We start from the raw sequence: 21,695 nt of genomic DNA, 5'->3' as shown, positions 1-21,695 counted from the left end.
TTGTCCTTCCAACTCTGCATTTTAAAATCCCATCTTAAAACTCATCTGACTGCCTTGCTCTCGAAAGTTTCTTCCTATTGATCTCTTGTCTGGTCTCACCCCCCGCCTTCAACTGCCTTCAAATATACCGTGAGGTGCCTGAGCACATTCGGACAGTCTTAATATTTGATCATCCAGTGCCAGCCAAATATTCATCTTGTATTAATTGTGTTTTCCTTGAGGAAAAATGTAAATGCCAGTTTGCTCACTCCAGTGTGTACTTTATTGCTGTTTCACTTGGTTCAAGTCCTCTAGAACTGAAAAAAACTATATAAACTAGAGGGATAACCAAACTCATTTATCCAAGTAAAATCCATGTAATGGTTGACCAAAATTAATTACCCACTATGGTGTAAGGCATGAAGCTGCCTTATACTGAATCAGACTTTTGGTCCATTAAAGTCAGTTCTATCTACTCACACTGGAAGTTGTTCTCCAGCATCTTAGGCAGAGTTCTTTCACATCACCTGCTGCCAGATCCTTTAACAGAAATACCGGGGATTGAACCTGGAACCTTCTGTATGCAAAGTAGATGCTCTACCATTGAACCACCTTCTGCATGAGGAAATGTATGGCATGCTTTTATACTCCAATGGTCATTTTTGGCAACAATGGATATACAAACTAAGGCTTCACAATAGGGTTGCTAAAAGTGCCTGGTAACTGGCAAAGGGTTGTGTGGTGGGGGTGGGGAGTCAGTGTTGTGGGGAAAAAATCTTAAAAATGGAGTCTTCTGTCTTTACCAGAAGTTCTTAACAGAAGTGACAGTGGGTACCTCTAGGAATTCCTAGAGCTACTCTTTGCCACTTCTAGAAAAAACTTCTAGAAACTCCATAGGGCTTCTTTTTTTAACAACAAATTTCTTCTGCCGCTGTTCCAAGCCATAGCAGGCAACAGAACCTGAGGGCGGACAGACCTATGTCACAATAAATGGTTCATGGACTGAAAGAGACATGAGTACTGCTGCCATCATCTTCATGCCTTCCACACGAACCTCTAGAAGCAAATGGCTGACTACAGTTGAAACCATAATATTGCACCAGATGGGACTTCTGGTCTGACCCATACAAGCAAGTTTTATCATCTGTATGTCACATTTTTATCCCTCCAAAGAGCTCAGTACAACACACATGATTCTTCCCACCATTCTTCTATAAATGGAACAAAAAAACCAATACTAGATTTAGTTGCATTTGTCTGTTATCATTACCCAATGTTTTTAGTCACTTACAACATGATTTTATTAATTTTATTGGACAGGATCCAAACCACAGGGTTATATCCGAAGATGTCTTTCTGTGCGCAGAAGTACTCTTTCATTTTCCTTCAACAGAAGGGTACCTTTGAATCCATCTCAATGGTATTATTGATTAATTAACACTTTTAGTAGTTTTATAATGCATACTTTGTTTTATTTTCCCACAAGCCTAACAGGAAGAGTTTTTATGGAGAATGCGGCTAATAAATAATGAACAGATAATAAAAGCAGAACATTAAAATGTGACTGTAAATGCAACACAAAATAAATATGAAACAAAATCATCATCTTGGTGATCCAACTACACAAGACTCCATAAATCCCACCCTAAGTTTCTAGACCTGGGCAATGAATCTCTGGCCCCTCAAAACATATTAAAGAGATTACATCCAGAAAGTAAAACTTAATGTCTCCAATATTGTTAACTGTCTGGCCTGAGTTAACCTTCCAGTGAGTATCTTTCTTGGCAATTCAGAGAAGTAATAAAGCATTGCCTTAGTGGTACCTTCTTATATTGCCTTTCTAAAAATTATATGGGCATTGTTTGGAACTATAGGATCCAAACTAGAGGTGGGCATGAACTAGGAAAATACTGAACCATGCAGTTCACGGTTTGTTACGTTTCATGAACCACGAACATTCAAAAATTTGCCCTGGTTCATGAACCGGTTCGTTTGGTTCATGAAAACATCACTTCTGGGGCAGCAGAAAGCCCATCTCCTCATTGCCTAGGAAATTGATTGATTGGCGCCAGGCTGTCTGCAGTGATGAACTGAAAACGAACCAAACAAACTGGTCTAAGGCTCTGACAAACCACCAGTTCACGAACCACAAACCGACCCAGTTTGTGATGAAATTTGGTTCATATTTCGGTTTCTGCCCGCCTCAAACTCTATGCTATATGAAAGGCATGGATGTAAAGGAATATATGAATAAAGAACAGAGGGGAGGGAATCATACAGAAGTCAACTAAAAGGCACCAACTCAGTGGATGGAGCAGCTTTTCAAAAAGGCCACCTCCGCAACACGCTTCTGTAATGTTTACAGAAATTCACTGACATTTTTTTACATATACATTTCACAAAAGGCACAAAGTATGAAAAGTGACTTTTGAGCACCAGAAAGGAAAGTTGAAGCAAGCGCCCTAATTAAACCTTTCATTGTTCTCACAAAAGACACTAGAGAAGGGACAGTGCTTTCATTATTCTTCAGAAGAGGGTGTGCTAGTATTTTGAATTCCACAGGGAGAAAGAAAAAGAGAGAAAAGACAGGTACTCTTTTAAAATATATATATATAATCAGCAAATCTCAAGGTGACTCAGACTTGAAAAATGCCTAAAATGGACTTTTGCTATTTTGTATTGAAAAAAGTTATGTAACTGACTTTTTCTAACATTGAAATTCAGTAGTATGCATTTTTGAGCCTAACAGACTATACCAAGAGTTGGATCCCATGAATTCCACTAGCAGAAGCTCTTTCCTCCAACTGAAGGGTTCTTACCCTGACACGAAGGGTAGCCTCTTGAACTGCAGGAAGGCTTCTTCCATTGGAGAAAAGGGTTTTTACTAGTGGAAGGGATCTATGGGATTCAGCTCTAAGGTTTGTTTGGGAAATTATTTAGCAAAGGTAAGTGCTCTTACTTATAAATTGAGTTATTCAAACATTTATATCCCACATATACAAGGCTTATGAGTCAGCTTTCCCCCCGCCCAAAAACCCCCAACCAATTCAGGTCATTAAAAGCAGAATAAATAATAATTAAAGTAAAGGTAAAGGTAGTCCCCTGTGCAAGCATGAAGTCCTTACTGACCCATGGGGGGACGTCGCACCACGACGTTTTCTTGGTAGACTTTTTACAGGGTGGTTTGCCATTGCCTTCCCCAGTCAGCTACACTTTACCCCCTGGAAACTGGGTACTCATTTTACCAACCTCAGAAGGACGGAAGGCTGAGTCAACCGTGAGCCGGCTACCTGAACCCAGCTTTCGCCGGGATCGAACTCAGGTCGTGAGCAGAGCTTGGGCTGCAGTACTGCAGCTTACCACTCTGTGCCACGGGACTCTCAATAATAATTAAAAACCCAATAAAACAATTAACTGACATCACATATAGCGGTAAGCAGCATGTAACCAACAGCAGCCAATAAAACCAAGCAACCACCAAAACCAATCAAAGCACACAAATCAACAGAACTCCTATTAAATGCCTGGATGGGAAAAAGGTGGTTTCCACCAGTCACCTAAAATTACCGAGGCTAAGTGCTGGGTTTGCTGCTGTTGGGAGGCAGTTCCATAAATAGAGTGTCATTACGGAGAAAAGCCTCTCCCTTGTGATCATCTATCTCACCTCTGAAGACGGGAGTACACAGGAAAATGCCTTTACAGATTATCTGAACTGGTAGATAAGTTCAAATGGGATTAAGTAATGCTTTAAGTACCCTGGTCCGTAACTGTTAAAAGCTTAACAGGATTTACTGCCAAGTAAATATGTGAAGGATCAATACATGAAACTCATATCCACACTCACAGTTTAAGATTCACACCAGCAAAGTCCCAAAAAGATGTGCATACTTCCCATCACTGTGCTGAATAAATGAGTCCTGTTGAAAATGGACTTTGCTAAACCATTCCTGAATTCCACAGGCATGCTCAATCTACTACATGAGTAAGTGTGCCTGTAAACTATATGTTAAAAACTGACATCAGAAGTGGTCTTAAAGCAAACTGTCGGACCCAGAAAGGACTGGAGGACATCACCAGGGTGCTTGCTCTCCCAGCAACCTTTCAAACCATAGCTAGCAAGAAAATTTATTAATTCACTCTTACCTGCCCTCCATAGTAAAACTCTTCTGAGTCATTATCCCCTTCTGAATCTTCTTCAACCGCACTGCTGTGCCTTGACTCCTGATTTAAGAAGGGGGGTGGGGGAAAGGACAGAATAAAATTGATCAATGATTCCTTTTAACTTGCTGCTTGCAACTGTAAATTAGAAAAAGACAGACCACTGTGGTGAGTTAGCACTTAGGGTTGCCTGGTAAAAAAATGTGCTGACCCTTTAACGGAGGCTGAATGTGTGGAAATAGGCAGCTGAAGCTTTTCGGGCATGGAGGTAAATGACGTCCCTTTAAGACTTATTAATGGGACAGGACATTTTGTCTCTAGGCAGTTGGCAACCCCAGGTAGTATCCCATCCTCCAAGTTCCAAGAAGGATTGTTGCCTAGATTTCAGATTTCTCATGTTGTTTCAACCTCCAAATCCCCATTTTGATTTTGCTTCTCCTGATGCACATCTGTGATTCTTAATTTGTTCACAATTTGCACCATCTTTTTCTATAAATATATCTACAGGTTTCTTCCAATTATCTGTGCCTCAATTCACTATAGTCTGGACCCTGTGAATGAGTTCCATATGTGCTAGATAGAGCGGAACTACAAGTGACAAAAGGCACAGATTGGACACTTGTCAGCTTCCCTCAAGTTTTGATGGGAAATGTAGGCAGCTTGGCGGAATGTTGGACAAGTGACAGTTGAAAAGTCCATTGGACAGCAGTCAGAGAGCAAAGCTGCGAGACTAGGATGCCTACATTTCCCATCAAAACTTGAGGGAAGCTGACAAGTGTCCAATCTGTGCCTTTTGTCACTTGTAGTTCTGCTCATAGTCTCTGCCATGGAATGCGCTTCCAATAAAACTTATATTTGTGCAAGGGCCCATTAAAAAAACAGTGATCTTGTGCAAAAGGAAGCTTCAGAGGCAGACAAAGTGAGCTCCACAGCAGAGACAATCGAGCACACAAAGAACTTGTTCATAGAACCCAACCCTATACATTTATTACCCATTTAAAGGCCTGCAAGTATGCCAGTTTGGTGCAGTGGTTTAGAGCGGCAGGACTCTAATCTGGAGAACCAGGTTTGATTCCTCACTAGAGGCGGGCACGAACTGAAATGCAACGAACCATGAACCACACGGTTTGATATTTTCCCAGTTCGTGCCCACCTCTATTCCCACTCTTCCACTAGAAGCCAGCTGAGTGACCTTGGGTCAGCCACAGCTTTTCCAGAGCTCTCTCAGCCCCACCCACTACACAGGGTTATTGTTTTGGGAATAATAATACATACTTTGTAAACCACTCTGAGCGTGTGTTAAGTTGTCCTGAAGGGCAGTATATAAATCAAATGTTGTTGTAGTAGTTATATAAATTGAACTGTATAACGTGTGTACATCATACAAGCACATCTACCAAATAAAGTTTGAAAAACAGAGAACTGAGACCAAGGACACAAATATAAGCATCTATAAAAAGAAACAAAATAGAAAAATTTAGCTTTTCCTGTTGCCACTCTAAGGGGGCAGTTGAAGAAAATACCATGCCATCATAGAAAGGCCCAACAGGAAAGACCTGAGAAGGGGTTCTGCAACTGACCATGCTGCTGTGACTCCCACAAGTGTCTGTCCAATTCTTCTCTCTGAGGGCCAAACTACAAGTGACGCCTGACACTAGTTGGACACTTGTCAGCTTCCCTCAAGTTTTGATGGGAAATGTAGGCAGCTTGGCGGAATGTTGGACAAGTGACAGTTGAAAAGTCCATTGGACAGCAGTCGGAGAGACAAGCTGCAAGACCAGGACACCTACATTTCCCATCAAAACTTGAGGGAAGCTGACAAGTATCCAACTAGTGTCAGGTGTCACTTGTAGTTTGACCCAGAGAGCACAATTAGACATTATGGCATCTATGGGTCTAACCAGTTGATGTAAGCGCCATTAAAAATCCTGTGAGGCCCAATCCTGATCAGGCACGTAGCACAGCAGATTCAGGTGCTCTTTTCTCCCTCCATCTCCCACCTTTTCAGATGCCAAAATGGCCTCCTGCTGAAGGGGATGGATACATGGATGCTTTATAAAACCCTACACACATTACAAAAAAGACAGACTATTTTGGTCAAAGGGGGTGGGGGGCTATCAAATCAACCTTAAGTATTTTGCATGCTGATGGATTTCTAGTCTCAGGTGTCTTTATACCTTGGAAAGGCCAACATTACCCCAAATATAAGTTTTTTAAAAAACCCTATGCCTTCCTCACAGTGCCATTATCTGAGCAATCCTTCAACCCTACAATGTGAAGAATGCAAACTGAAGAGGTTGCTTAAGCTAAACCCCAAATCTTGCTGTTCTGAGGATACTTAAGAGTTGCCCCTAGCAACAACATGCACTTACAAGAGGCCTGTGTATTATAACCATGACCCAGAGTGACTCAATATTGTTCAAAATTCAGAATTATGGCAGTTTGGGTGGGGCTGGATGAGGGGGTCATAGAAGGGGACAATGGAAACTGGGGAAATCTGGTTGACTTAAAGACCCCCAAAGCTAAGAATTACAATTTGATTACACAAGCTAGAGTCACACTGCTCATTAGAACACTTAACCTCACTTATTTTCAGAAAGCCTCTTCCGCTCCTCTCTGCCATCTCTAAGGATGTATAACAGGCCTTCAAGAAGCCTCAGAGGAGGCAAGGCTTTTCAAACCAACTCTGCGTTTTCCAGAAATGAAGAAAAATATGCTGAGAGAGAGAACAAGCTATTTTAACTCATCATCTGATTTAACGGCTTTGGGTCCCGCAAAAACGTTCTCCTCGGTTAACAGGAAATATGTACAGAAACAGGATTTCATTTGTTCCAGCTAGTTTTGAACCGTTAGCAAGATTACGTGAAAAATGTGTTCTCTTCCTTGTTGAGTTTAGCATTTTTTTAAAAAAAGAAGGGGGGTGTATATCTCTTCTAGTCTCCTTGGACAGAAAGGATCTTACGTAAGTAGTTAATTAAGAAAGCATTTCCCAAAGCTATGGATCACATGTTCAAGAAAGCGTCTTTCTGCAAGTTACTGAAAACAAAACCATAGTACAGAGTACAGGGGCTCAGATTGTACCTAAAAAGGCAACTTCCCTGCCTTCTACCCCAATTGCGGCCGAAAATAACCCCCAATGTTACTTCTAGGGAATGGGGGTCTCCCAAGAATAGTTTGAGGGAAAGGTCTGCCATGGGAAAGGCAAAACGATAAAATTCTTCCCTTACATGCATTTATTTTAGGCTGGAGCCAAACCAGCTGAATATATCAGTCATTAGAGAAACCACTAGGCAGTGCAAAATGTTAATTAACTTCAGTCATATACTAAGGATCAGAGAATCTACACAGGCAATGTAACTCTTTGGGCTGATTTACAATGCTTAGTATTTTAATTACAGTTACCAACTCCAGTTTAGGAAATTCTTGAAAATCTAGAGGCAGTGTTTGGGGAGTGTGAAGTTTGGGGAGACAACTCAACAGGTATGTGATGTCATGTTTTGTGATGATATACCCAGGGCAAAGGTCAGCTCCTCCAACTCCCCCCTTCCTGTGAAGTCACTTCCTTTCACTAATATCCAAATCTTAAATTTAAATTTCCCACCTTAGTGGTTAAGTGGTTGGGATGAGAATCAGCACTTTGCTGGTTCAAATCCCACTACTTCCATGAGCTCAACAGGTGGCCTTGAGTAAGCCATTCCTGTCAGACTTCCAGCTGTATTGTGGAAATAATAACACTGACTTTGTTTATAACTGTGAGTTGGGCACTAATCTATCTAGAAGATAGATGAAGATGGGTAGCTGTGTTAGTCTATCTGTCACAGCTCACTTCTTCAGCTATGACTCACAAAAGCGCATACCCTACCACAAATGTTGTTAGTCTTATAGGTGCTGCTGGAAACTTGCGCTTTCCTACTGTCTAGAAGAATGGTATATATGTGCAGTTGTTATTATTATTGTTACTTTTTCTTCTACTTGTAGGCCTCTGTATGCATTATTTCTAGGCATCTGTGTGCATGTGTTATGGCCATCATACTAGACTTTTGATCATAAATATTTATGCTGGTATAATTGACTGCTATACAGTTGTGTGCCACTGAACCTTGAAATATTTTTTTTAAATTCTCTTTGGGTTCTGATTAGTATTAAGTAGCAAAATCCACTTTGAAAACCCATAGTAGGATACCAGTTAAGAACAGTCCCATCCCTCTCTGCCCCCAACTGGCCTCTGGTCTTCAGTGTCATTACAGATGACAATCAGTTTTATAGACTCTATGGTCTCTGTGGTACAAAAAAAATTGAAGTGGAAGTCCTAGAGCATCCACCCTCTGTAACCACTCTAGGGCTTCTGTTTCTTCTAGACTCTATGGTATACCAAAGAATCTTCCCTCTGGATTTGTAGTTTCCTCCATGGGAACTGATCTCTGTAGTCTGGAGATCAGTTGGGATTCCAGGAGAATTCCAAGCTGAACCCTGAGGTTGGTAACCCTGTTATTAATCAACACAGACTGAATGTTGATAGGAGGAAACAACTTGAGGACAAGACAGTAAGGGAGTAAGGGCCAAATTTAATGTTACAAACAATCCCCTGATTGTACTTATGTACTAAATCACAGGTAGTTGTAAACTGCCTTGAGCACTAACCATGGTGGAGAGGAGTATGGAAGTTAAATAAATACATTCAAACAGTTCAACAAAGTGGTACTATATAAAGGCTATTTTCTGAAAGGAAAATATATTCATTTTACAGTTCTACATCAATCACACCAGCCACATCTCTCTTGACCCAGAATTCAAATTTTAAAAGAACGATGTTAACAAGAACTAACCAAAAGACTTAACCCCCTCCCCATTGTCGGCTGACATCTGTGTCTGAGGCAGGCAAGGGCAGTAACTACTTCCTGTCTACTGGCAGAACTGCAGTCACTGAAGAATCAGTACCAACAACAGGATCATGAGAAGGGGCTTCAGCTCTCTCTTCCCCTTCCCCTTCCCAGCTGTACCACCAAAGAACAGCATTGGAGGCTCACTGCAGCCTCTCTCCTTTTGTCTCTCCCCTTCCCCTTTTTTAAAAAAAGTAATAGCTACATCCTCCAGTTTGCAGGATCTGAGAATGTTAAAGATAGGATATTTTGGAGGTCTTTCATTCATAAGGTTGCCATAGGTCACAGGAGACTTGATGGCTCATAAAACCCAACAATTTCATTTAAACTGTTGTTACAACTTGGGTGCAAATTTTGAGTGCCTGGAATCATCTATAGACTTGTAGCACCTGCAAAAGCATACAAAAACAGCCACTTGCTCTTTAACATATATCTTAGCCAGTCTTACTTAATGTAGTCATTTACAGGGATTTAGAGTTTTCTGATATCATGAACAATCCCCATGTTAAAAGAAGAGGGGATGTGGGGAACTCTTGAAAATTCCCAGGAACTGGTGATGACTAGAGATGGGCACAAACAAAAATACGAACAAGTTTGTTATGAACCTGGCTAGTTCGTGGTTTGTGAACTGGCGGTTCGTCGGAGTCCATTTCTGATGATCCATGACGAACTTTAGGCCAATTCATTGGTTCATTTTTTGGTTCATCACTGCAGACAGCCTGGTACTGATCAATCCATTCCCTAGGCAACAGGGGGGGGGGATGAACTTCTGCAGCCCTGGGAACACCGAAGGCAGCCCTCCAAATCTTAATAGGCAGCTCTGGCTGCCACTACACCAGTTTCCCGACATGTGCATGGACTAGGGCTACAGTACACACGTTCACCCGGTGTAAAATGGACATGGGCAGGAAGGAACAGACATGAGTCTAGATATTCACATAGCCTCATGTAATTCATCTCATCTAGTTCAGTCTTCAGAGAGCTCCCATTCTGCTCTATGAGAGCAGAAGGAGTATAACTTTTCAGAGGGCACCTGCTTTGGTGGTCTCTAACTCGGACATCTGAAATGCAATCTTCACCCAACTTGGAGAGTGGCTGGAGGAGAACCTCCTGAAGAGTCCCTGTAAGTTTGGCATCTCTGACTGTGAAGGAGGTCATTCTATGGCCTTGGAAAGTGACAAACCATGAACCAACGAACCCATTCACAAACTGGGGCAAGTTCATGTAAGTTCGGGGTTCAGGGTTTGTGAAATGTGACGAACCATGAACCACACAGTTCACATTTTTTCTAGTTCCTGGCCATCTCTAGTGATGACACCTAAGAGCTACAGAGCCTAAGAGCTGTTATATACGAAGGGCTGTGTGTTATGGTGATCCTATGAATTAACAACCTTATTATAGCCCCAAGGAAGATGTGTGCATACACTTGCATACAAGAGGGCAAGACTCCAGACTTTCACTCCCTTGGCTATATGTTCTTTGGACTTGCCACCACCAAACTGATTTTCAGGCTTTCATCAGCAGCTGGGCACTGGTGAGCCTTTGAGCACATGCAGATTGTTAAGCATGAATGAACAATTAGGTATGTGGGGAAGAAATTTGACATAGCCCTCTTCTTAAAACACAGAAAGATTTTTATTGTACTATCCTAAATATGGTTTCAGATGGGTAACTGCTGTTTTGTAGAAGAAGAGCAAGGTTTGGGACCAGTAGCATCTTAAAGGCCAATGAGATTTCCAGGGTGTGAGCTTTTGAGAGTCAAAACTCCCTTCGTCAGATACAGCTTTGACTCTTGAAAGCTCATACCCTGGAAATCTCGTTGGCCTTTAAAGTGCTGCTGGAACTGAATCTTGCTATCCTAAACATGTTTCAAGCACAGACATGCTAGGAAGGCATAAAGACTAAACAGAACTAAAGAAGAAAAATAAAACATTCTAAGTAGTCTAACTTAAGGTTATAGATCCAGAGCCATGTTAGTCTGTAGTTGCAAAACACTAAAGAGTCCAGTAGCACCTGTAAGACTAACCAACTTTATTGTAGCATAAGCTTTCAAGAATTACAGTTCTCTTTGTCAGATGCATCCCAAAATCCAAGCCAAAAGAATGGATGTACCATTCCCCCAAACACAGGACATAGATTAAATCCTACCCCCCTGCTCTTGGTCCTGAATGAACACACTGACAAAAGAGCTACAGGCAGGGTGGTACCTGGGTTTCTGGTGCCCGAGGCTGCCCCTATGCGTGCACACAGAGTGTGTGTGATGATGTCACTGTGTGAGACGTCATCACACAGCAAGCCGGCCCCATTGGTGAGGCAGGTGACTGGGACGGCACACGGAGGCTGCCCGCGCTCCCAGTTGGGCATCGCATGTGGCTGGGGAGGTGCACGTGGGTCCTCCCAGCCCTCCTGCTCCGTTGTTCCACTTGCCGCCCTGGATGCCTGCTGCGCCTGGCCTGCGGCGGCTGCACCCAGCGGGGGGCATATGTTGGCAGCGGCAGCGGTGGCACAGGGCGGGAGGGCTGGAAGGCTGCAGCAGCTGCGGGCCAGGCACAGCAGGCGGCCAGGGCAGCACGCGAGCAGCTTCCCATCCCTCCTGTTCAGCCACCAGTGCTGCCGCTGCCAGCTCTGCGGTGCACGCCCCCACCCCCGGTGCCTCAGCACTCAAGGCGGGGGCCGATCCTGCCTCAATGGGCATGCCAGCCCTGGCTACAGGTCTTTTAAAACTCCTTCTGCAATGGGCAGATTTCCTCCCTCACTCCAATCCTATGATTTAGGAGAAAAATTCCTGGTGGGTCCCACTGCATCTCTCTCCAATAATTTGGGATTCCACATATGCCACTCACCAGAGACTTTCTGGGCCATCAAAGATCACCCAAATGATAATCTTTCTAGCCCAGTTTGACAGTTCAGTCAAATGGTGGCAGCTCAGCTCAGCTCCAGGGCAAAGTTAAATTTTTACTGCCCTCTCTTCCTGAGAAGGAGCCTTCCTAGGGTCTGGTGTCAAGGGGGTTCACATAAAGGTCAGCTTTCTAGCTGTCCTACACAACAGATCTGCAAACTTCAGTTTAATCATTTTAGTTTAGGAAGAATTCAAGCTTGATTTGAACTAGAACCCAATTATTTGTCATTTTGGAGGTCCATGGTATCTATAAGACCCCTCCAACATTATACTGATTCTGCATAAGAATTATGCAGCTGTGGAACAAAAAGCTGAAAATGGTTTCCAGTCCTGCTTGCAATATAGCTTGGACTGGAAGAGCCATCTGCTAAATAGTGTTCTTCTGTGTCTTTGTTTCAGAAATACTGAAAAACGGGGCTGCAACTTAAATGTGGTTCCATAGAAACCTGGAGCTATTCATTTAAATGCCTTGCAAACAGTTGTATTTCTAAGGTTTATATAATGACTGTACTACTGAATAGTTTAGAATCCTGTCACCCATATTCTCCTCTTAGATCAAAGCAATTTTTGATCTAGTTTATTACACATTTTTCATTCATGTCTTGTACACAAGTCTGTAACTGAGTGACTAGATGATGTGGGAGGGCTTCTGCTCAAAATCACATTCCATTTGCTAGCAATTTCCACAGCTTGTGATCCTAATCCAACTTTTTACAGTTGCCTTCAAGTTCACACATTCTGTGGTCAGAGGGAAATTGTATTGTCACCAATGTTAAAGCAAATCCTAAAACATGAGGGTTTTTTTCACACCCACCCTTTTTTCTGAAGCAAAATACGGATTTATTTTATTTTCTCCTTGTAAGTGACCTCAACTAAAGGAGAAGCATGCTGCAATATTTATAGTTCACATAAACCAGGGAGTCTTTCCAAATGCAGCATCACTACTGAAGATAGAATCATAAAATAAAATATCAGGCTGCAAACAGAACTGGGAACAACTTGTGCCCACCAAAAAGGAAGGGAGAGTTACAGAGTAGCACCATTATTTTCTTGCAAGAGAAATGCCTGGAGGATTATGATGTCTCGACTGAACCAGGACAACATTTTTTTCTGAGTTTTCTGTAAGCCAGCAATAGCTTAAGCCTGGGTGCAAGCAATGGTTCTTCCTTGGAAGCAACAATTATATAACTTGTAAGGAGTGATAGTGACTCAGATCTCACTTTTAATTTTCTAAGGATAAAAATAAGAGAGTTTTATGAGAAGAGGCACTCTAGTTATGCTGAAGGAAGGCTTCTTAGGTTAGAGGAAGTTTCTCCAGCCCAAGGTAGATATGTGCCATTGCTCCTGACTAGAGATGAGCATGAACCGAAATACAAACCAACGTTCATCACGAACCAAGCCGGTTTGTGGTTCACAAACCAGCAATTAGTTAGAGCCCATTTCTGACGAACCACAATGAACTTTAGGCTGGTTCGTTTTTCGGTTTGTCACTAGAGGTGTGCACCCCCTTGGGTTTCCCACTTCGAGTTTACCAAAGCTCAAAGCAGCACTTTTCTTGCCATTTGCAAATGGCAAGAAAAGTGTTGCTTTCAAACACCAGCCTCTTTTCAGCTAATGGGAGGGGATCCCCATCAGCTGAAAAAAACTGCCTGCGTTTGAAAGCAACACTTTTCTTGTGCAAAGTGACGAACCACAAACCAAATGAACTGGTTCATGAACTGGGCAAATTCATGGTGGTTCATGGTTTGCTGCTTTTCACGAATCACAAACCACCATTTTCCTGGTTTGTACCCATCTCTACTCCTGACAGATACCATGAAAACCAGACATCTCCTGGCAATTTCTGTCCTATACCAGATACAACAATTGATCCATCCAACCCAGTATTTTTTAATGTCAACAGTTTTCATGGAACAAAATCTGGGAGCTTCTGCATGCAATACAGATACTCAGTGATTAATCCATGGCTCTTTCATGAGAGACCAATGAGATTCTACTGGTTACCGACAGTAGCTTCCAGGAATGTCACTATGGATGTATAGACTCTTGATATGACTATGGTGATGTGTTCTGAACATAATAACCAGAGCATAACCTTGTCACCAGCATTCTCATGAAAAGTGCAATATATATATATGGAAGATCTCCTGAAGCCAATATTTCAGACTTCCTGCACTATCAACTTCAGCCTAATCCAAATTTCTCTGTAGTAGCCCCCACATTATGGAATGGCTTGCCTGAGGAAAGCTCCTGCTCTCCTGGCTTTCCACAAACTATGCAAAACTGAATTATTCAGGGGGGCTTTCTAGCCAGATTATAGGGCTGCCTCATAGGTGGTGCAAAGAAAAGAGAAACTTATGTACACTGATGTTCTACACAACTGGGTCAATAGGAACTCTCAATAATATATAGCACCAAGACGCAATCTCTCAACATTAATCAAATCTAATAGGTCCTGTACTGGCTGAAAATCAAGCCATCTTTCTTTTGATCGAGTATCTTTTATTTCCAGCTGTAGACTATCAGATAAAAACAGATATTTCACGGAGAAGCTCTAAACAGTACACAGCTTCTGTATACTCAAAATCACCTTGTTGTACCATCAGGGCTAGTTCTATGTGCCCATTCCGAAAGCAAACAGACCTTTAGATCAAAACACAGAACTTTGACCTAAACCAACATGAGGGATATATATATTCCCTCTGATTTAGCACCTTGTTCATTTGCACTCTGTTCAGATATTCACAAGGGTTGCATTAAGGAAGAATACTGTACCTCTCCATTTTCTCTCTGTAACTTTGATTTTATGGATAAACAACAGTTGACATCACTGGTTTTTCGCAATTCTAAAAAGACAGAAAGGGGAAAAAAGGACAACATTTGAAGGCAATATCTAGGAGGGGGGAGGTGCAAGCTGAACTGCCTTGCTAATTAAAGCACATTTTCTATCCACTGTAATGGGCCTGAACTGTGGTCTAATAACAAAAGCACTAAAGCAATGGCATGGAGAGACAATGTGATGCAGTGGCTTGAATGAAGTAGGGTCTCGGTAGCCTGATTAGAATTCCTCCTCTGCCATGGAAGCTCATGGGATGAACTTGGGCCACTTTCTCTCTTTAGCCTTGCAGGGTGGTTGTTGTGAGGATAAGGTGGAGGACCAGAGAGTGATACTGGAAGCTGCTTTGTGTCCTCACTGGGGGGAAAATTGAGGTATAAGTGGTTAGAATGTCACACTAGTATTGGGGGGAGCCAGGCTTGAACCCCACTGTCATGGAAGATTGCTAGGCAACCTTGGGCCATCACTCTCAACCTAGCCTACCTCACAGGGTGGTTGTGGGGTTAAACTGGAGGAGAGGAGCTGTAAGCTGCTTTGGGTCCCCACTGTGAAGAGAGAATGGGGTATAAATGAATTAAAATAAACAAATCCAGCAGGGGCATGGAGACCCTTTCCTTCAACCGTAACAATAATTATTATAAGCAATTCAAATGTTGCAATTAGGGAGTGAATAGCTTGCTACTGGGAGGATATTTTCTGTAGCATCCCCACTGTAAATCTCAGGTTTCGTTTTCCCACCAGCTAGTGTTATGGTGCTATTTCAAAATTAATGCATTAAAGGAATGTTATAACATCACTTTTGAGATGCTGACTGTAATTACAATGTATGTAAAACAAAAAAGTGGGGTTTCTAAACATAATTGCATTTTATTTATGGGGAAAAACTGATCATGTCTTCTTGGTTGAAAATCCAAATTAATGAATAATTATGGACAGAATGTGTGCAAGGAAAAGAGTGACTCTATTTTGCAGCCAAGTGGAGCTGGCCTACGAACTTCTGGCTTTGTAAATACATTATTAAAGTTGTGCTGTATCTTCTCCTAAACTCAGATCAAATGCTTTGAGTAACCAGTCTGGCCCTCCCTCAAAACCGCCACATCACGTTTTGTCTCAAAAGCTCCTTTGTTCCTTCCTGCTTACCGAAGAATCGCTGTCCTGCCACTTACAGAAGCCAAGTTGCATTGCCAGTGCTCCATCTGTCTCAGAAGCCCATGGCCAAGGCTCCTAATAGACTTCTGAGAGCTTCTAGATTCACATACAACTTTTGCAAATGCATACTATAGCCACAAACAGATCACCCAAAGGGCCATCAAGACCAGCGTTTTGTCTCCCACAGTGCCAAAGAGATACCTACAGAGGGCCCACAAGCAGGACACAAAAGCTTCTGGTTGCCCTCCAACCACTGGCATGCAAAGATATACTGCCTCTGAAATTAAGGCTGTTTCCACACGGCTTACCTTGTTCCAGAAAACAGCGAAATCTTGCGCAAAATCTCGCGAGAAGACGCTGTTATCGCATCTTCTCACACGATAACAGCATCTTCTCACACGATTTTGCACGATAACAGCATCTTTTCATGAGATTTTGTGCGAGATTTCACTGTTTTCCGGAACAAGGTAAGCCGTGTTGAAACAGCCTAGATGTGCCATTTAGCCTTTGTGATTAATAGATCTATTCTCTGTGAAATTCTCTCATCTCCTTTGAAAGCCATCAAAGCTAATGGCTGTCACTACATGTTTTGGCAGTGAAGTCTATTATTTAATTATGAGTTTTTTTGAAGAAGGACAGTCTCTAATCTACTGTCCATCAACTTTGTTAGGTGCTCCTGAATTCTAGCATTATGTATGCTAAAGAAAGCATATAGACCCACTGAATTTCTTACATTCCTCATATTGTTGGTCACTAAAGTCCTTGGCTTTTTGCATTCGCCTACATCCCCAGAGTTTTTAGATTCACTTGCAACTTTTGCAAATGCATAATATAACTCTGGGAAATGCTACCTTATCTCCACAAAAGCAGAGTGCCAAGTCCACATTCTCTGAGACGACAGGAACATGGGGAGGAAAGGAGAGTACTTACGAAGGTGAACTGGTGAGAGGGAGGGACCCTTAAGTCTGTCCTTTCCCCCGATCATACCCTCCCATCTCTTTCCCCTGGGTTGGGCCTACTTATAGTTTTGGAACTCCAATGGAAAAACTAAAAGGAAAAGGAAAAAAAAACTACACTAGCATGAATGTGTAGAAAACTATCAGCAGGGACCGTACGGATCAAGTATCCTCCTCTTCCTGACGATTCTCCTTTTCAAGTGCTCACCCACATTAGAGGGAAAACCTGGATGAGGAACCTCATGTTTTCCTGCTAACATCTCCAACAGCACCATAAAGGTAATGCTTGAAAAGTATATTTCTCCTACTTGTTGTGGATGTCCTTCCATAGAAAAGATAATCATTCTGTGATAAGGTTTGATGTACTTATTTTATTAATTTACTTGATTTATACACCACCTTTCGACCAAAGTGGCTTACGTCATTCTCCTCTCCTCCATTTTATCCTCACAACAACACTATGAGACAGGTTAGGCTGAGAACCTGTGACTGGTCCAAGGAGACTCAGCAAGCTTCCATGGCAGAGTGCGGATTCCATCCCAGGTCTCCCAACCAGGACACCATACTGGCTAGTGACTTGCAAGGTGAAGATCCAAACAACTCCCTTGATTTTCCCTGGTATTTTGCTCTACTGGAACTCCATTCCAGAATGAAACAATAGGCATGCTTGTGGTCCAAAGTTTCGATCCATTGTCTTTTCTTTAATCCTTAGTAAGAGTAAGCATTACCACCCAAGACCCACTTCCTTAATAGGATCATGCCATTCTTTTTAGAGTTATTTGTTGGTCTGCTGATGCATTGATCCATGTACCAGATTATATTTGCCTGTATAATTGGGGAGCGCCCCAAGTATATAGAGTTAGTCTGTATATGAGCTGGTTTTCAGGTTTCATAGTATGACATCAGGGCTAGAGTGCTGGAATAGAGGTGGAAATACTGAGGTTCAAATCCTCATTTTTCCATGAAGCTCAGGGGATAATCTTGGACAAGTTAGCGCTCTCAGGCTAAAATTCATCCTTGTGAGAATAAACTGGAAGTGTCAGACCAGGTACGTTATCCTGGGCACTTTGGTCAGTGGAAAAAATATACTTCTTATCCAAGTGCCTCCATGCACATGTTAGTTGTCTTTAAAAAATACCTAAAGACTAAACTAGTGCATTAGTGTTCACCCTGAGCTGTTGGTGTAAGGAACAGGTGATACCATGCATGTCGCAGATGGGATTAGCATAGTCCAACACCTGAATTCTGTCTGAAGCTGTTTGTGCCTTCCGCTTTGAGGTGTCCTAAGTCAGATCTTTCTTGACAGCGACAGATCTTTCTTGACAGTGAACTTTTCATAACCAACATTTGAATATGTCTATTCTAAGCATAAAATCACATCCTGTCTGCCACATTTAAAAAAAAAAATCTGTGGAACAGAGTTTATCTGTCTTAGCATTACCTGTAGAAATTCGGTGGAAAATTATGGGGATTGGCTCTGTTGTCACTAATACATCTTCATCATTATCTGAACTGGACACATAGGTATTGTCTGCAAAGCAAAAGAAAAACAAAACTATTTAGTAGGAGCAAGATGGAGGCCCACAAGGAATCACAGGGAAGGGACAATTTGGAAATCCCACACACTCAAAACCCGCTCTTCCAGATTTTCTAACCTCTGAGGAGGTTTCCCCTCCACCTCAACATACTGTTCCTCCCAGAGTACATTTAATCTTCTTGGGTTTTGTCCCCGTTTTCTTCTAGTTATTGTACCAAGTCACATTTGTTTGCATACCCGAGGCATCCCTAAAGTATATCAAGACCCCTGTTTAATTTGTGAGCAGCCTGTTTTTGCAATTTTCATTATCCACAAAAGGACGAGCCAGTTAACCATTTCTTGTCAGACTCAATGAATCACTTGAAATGTTAGTGTTTCCAGTGGATTCTTTTAAACTGAGCAGCAACATGTTCAATCTAAAAACTTCAACAGCAATAAAATCCCTCTTCCCCACCAACTTCCAGTGCTGCTAGTTGATGACTGTTCTTTTGTTATGCTGAGAATCACTGGAAAATGGTTAGTCAATAGGTCTAAATTAGAAGATAAGTAACAGCTCCAAGCTACATTCCGTTGCTCAGAAACATTGGGTTTAAAGGGAAGTACTCTGCAGTCAATTGTAGATTTTCTCATCTTTCTCTTCAAAGGATATAATGATCAATTGTGTAACTTGATCCAATTAACAGAACAGGAGACTTTTAAGTTTGGGCAAAATGCTAAAAAAGACAGGCATAAACCAGGGGCAAAAGATAATTAAAAAGCATTCATAAAAGAACTCCAAAAGAACAGCAAATAAGTTTCATGATACTCTCCATTTCATGATAAATAAGTTTAAGTTTCATGATGCCCTGATCTGAATAGCCCAGGTGAGTTTGATCTTGTCAGATCTAAGAAGTTAAACAACGTCGGTTTTGGTTAGCGATTGGATGAGAGACCTCCAACAAAGACCAGGGTTGCAGAGGCAGGCAATGGCAAATCACCTCTGATAGTCTCTTGCCATGAAAACCCTGCCAGGCCTCATCATAAGTCAGCTATGACTTGAGGGCACCACACACACACACACACACACACACACACACACACACACACTCCATGAAGGTGCTTTCCAGTTAGGGATGGGTTTGTGTGGTCTGTGACTGCCAGTACAGCAACAATGGATCTTCTGCACGGCAGGTTTCCCCACAATTTCCCTGCCCTAGTCCCCCAGAACTGGCCATCTTTCCAATCCCAGGCCACTGGAGCATTTCATTAAAAAAAATCAGCAATTGAATATTGATAAAATATATCAATAATAATAACACATCCTCTGAATTCCTAATTTTTATTCCTTTTAAAAAATTAAGTCTCTATTCCCTAGGGTTGCCAGCCAGCGGCTGATAACCTGTGGGAATCTGGGAGGGGCAGGGAGATGGGGGGGGCGGAGTCAATCACCTAAATGATGATCTCCTAAAATAGTACAGGCAGACCTTTGAATAAAGCATAATGCAGGTGGAATAGAGTCAGTGGGGGATTCTCAAGTAATGATCTTCAGGACGAGAATCGGGGTGTTATACATGAGTCCCTAGTTTATGACTTGGATCTAATGTAACATTTCCATGGATATGTGGAAGTCCTGGCACCTGCATAAAAATTAGTCTAGATCCAACTCTTCATCTGGGTAAGATTAGAGGATATGCACGCATGCTTCAAAAGATACTGAGACTTCTAAAACCTGGCAGAATAGGGCATCATGTTGGAACCATGGTGGAATAGGGAACCAACTGTCCCAGACAAAGTTTACACTGTATAGCGCAGTAGCTAAAAGATACGCAAGTCAGACAACTAAGACAAGCTTCTATCAATCTTTGTAAGCACCGTCAATGATAACCAGAGGGGTAGCTTTAACAAGCCAGACTCAAACGACCTAAGCAGTGAAAATGGCCCTCTCTCACCTCAATCAATATGTGGTAAAAGCATTCTCAATAATCGGTTTTATGGATTTAGGCTGCAATCCATAACCCATTTAGTCAAAGCCCGAAACTATATTTTTTTTAACCACATTGATTCTGTCCTATTTGGAAAGTTGAAAATGCTTTCTCCCTTGTCTATTTTTTTCTTCCCTTTGGCAACCATTTATTTATTTAACATCTCTGCCAGATACAATGAAGTTTGAAACAAAGAGTCCCATTTTTTTTTCATTTGCTGCCTCTTGTTCTTCGTCGGAGGGCATACCCTGGTGCTGGCCAAGAGCCCAAACAAAGTCAGAGAGGCTTCTATTCATGGAAGGAGTTCCATCTTACCGAGGTCATAGAATGATTGGTCCTCTCAATCAGAAGGCCATTACCCAAACTAAGAAAGAGGAAGGCAGCCAGTTTCGGTCTCAGAATATCACTTGCTGGTTCGGAAGACTCAGACTAAGGCTAAGAAACACTGGTGCTTCAGCTTGGTCTGTCAGTGGGCATTAGTTCTCGTTCATTCATTTGAACATACTCTGTAAACTATAACGACTCCTTCAGGAGTCGTTGTGGTACATTGTATTGATTCCCCGTAATGGAACATTTTGCCTCCACACTGTGTATTGTAAGCTTTTTCCTGGAGCACAATCCTCGTTTCATTTTATCAGCCTTATAATGAATTTTTTAAAATGCCTGTTATAGCTTTCACTACATCCGCAGCCTGTTTACTACAGAATTTAGTAGGACCAAATGGATTGTAGTCTTTTTACCTTTATCATGCTCACTGTATTATCTGCATGTCTATGATACAATGCATAAGCATTTCTGACTATATTCTGTGTTTTCCCCATCAAAGAGCTGCATCACTGCATCATTCAGTGAATATAGGAGCATTTGGGGGCAGGGACAGTTTTGGTGTATGTCACGCCAATCCATGATGTCACTTCTGGTGGAGAACCAGCAGTGACATCACTGCATTGGGACGATGCTCTAGGGTTCTCTCCAAAATTTATAGTTAAAACAAAGAGTTTGGGGCGAATTCTAAAGCAGTGTGCTGACATAATGACATCACTTCCAGTTTTGTGCTGGAAGTAACATTGCTCATCAGCACAACATTGAAGAGCTCCCTAATGCTGAAGAGCAGCATTGGGAATCGGGGGGGGGGGGGGCAAGCCGGGAGATCTCCCACTACAGCAGGAGAATATAGATGTACCATAAAGTGCACAGAAGTCTTGTTGAACTATCAAGTTTACATGTGCTTCTTCAATCATGGCTGACTTCACCCATTATAATATACTGGGTTTTGTTGTTATTGTCGCTGCTGACAGTAGGGTCACTGCTCAGCAGGCAAATCAACCAGAGATGAATAG

At 42.1% G+C, this 21,695-nt stretch overlaps 1 protein-coding gene across 1 annotated transcript in view; it reads right to left on the bottom strand.

Moving 5' to 3' along the window:
- PARP8 (poly(ADP-ribose) polymerase family member 8) overlaps positions 1–21,695 on the bottom strand; it is a 184,000-nt gene that overhangs the window by 65,865 nt on the left and 96,440 nt on the right. The window contains exons 4-6 of the mRNA XM_054986734.1: positions 18,299–18,388; positions 14,692–14,762; positions 4,123–4,200 (exon numbers count right to left, since the gene is read on the bottom strand). Of these exons, the coding sequence (XP_054842709.1) occupies positions 4,123–4,200; positions 14,692–14,762; positions 18,299–18,388 (239 nt within the window). The remainder of the gene's footprint in view (positions 1–4,122; positions 4,201–14,691; positions 14,763–18,298; positions 18,389–21,695) is intronic.

The sequence above is a fragment of the Eublepharis macularius genome, chromosome 8 (genome assembly GCF_028583425.1).
Source record: "Eublepharis macularius isolate TG4126 chromosome 8, MPM_Emac_v1.0, whole genome shotgun sequence".
NCBI lineage: Eukaryota > Metazoa > Chordata > Lepidosauria > Squamata > Eublepharidae > Eublepharis > Eublepharis macularius.
This window is presented reverse-complemented; position numbering and strand designations above follow the sequence as displayed.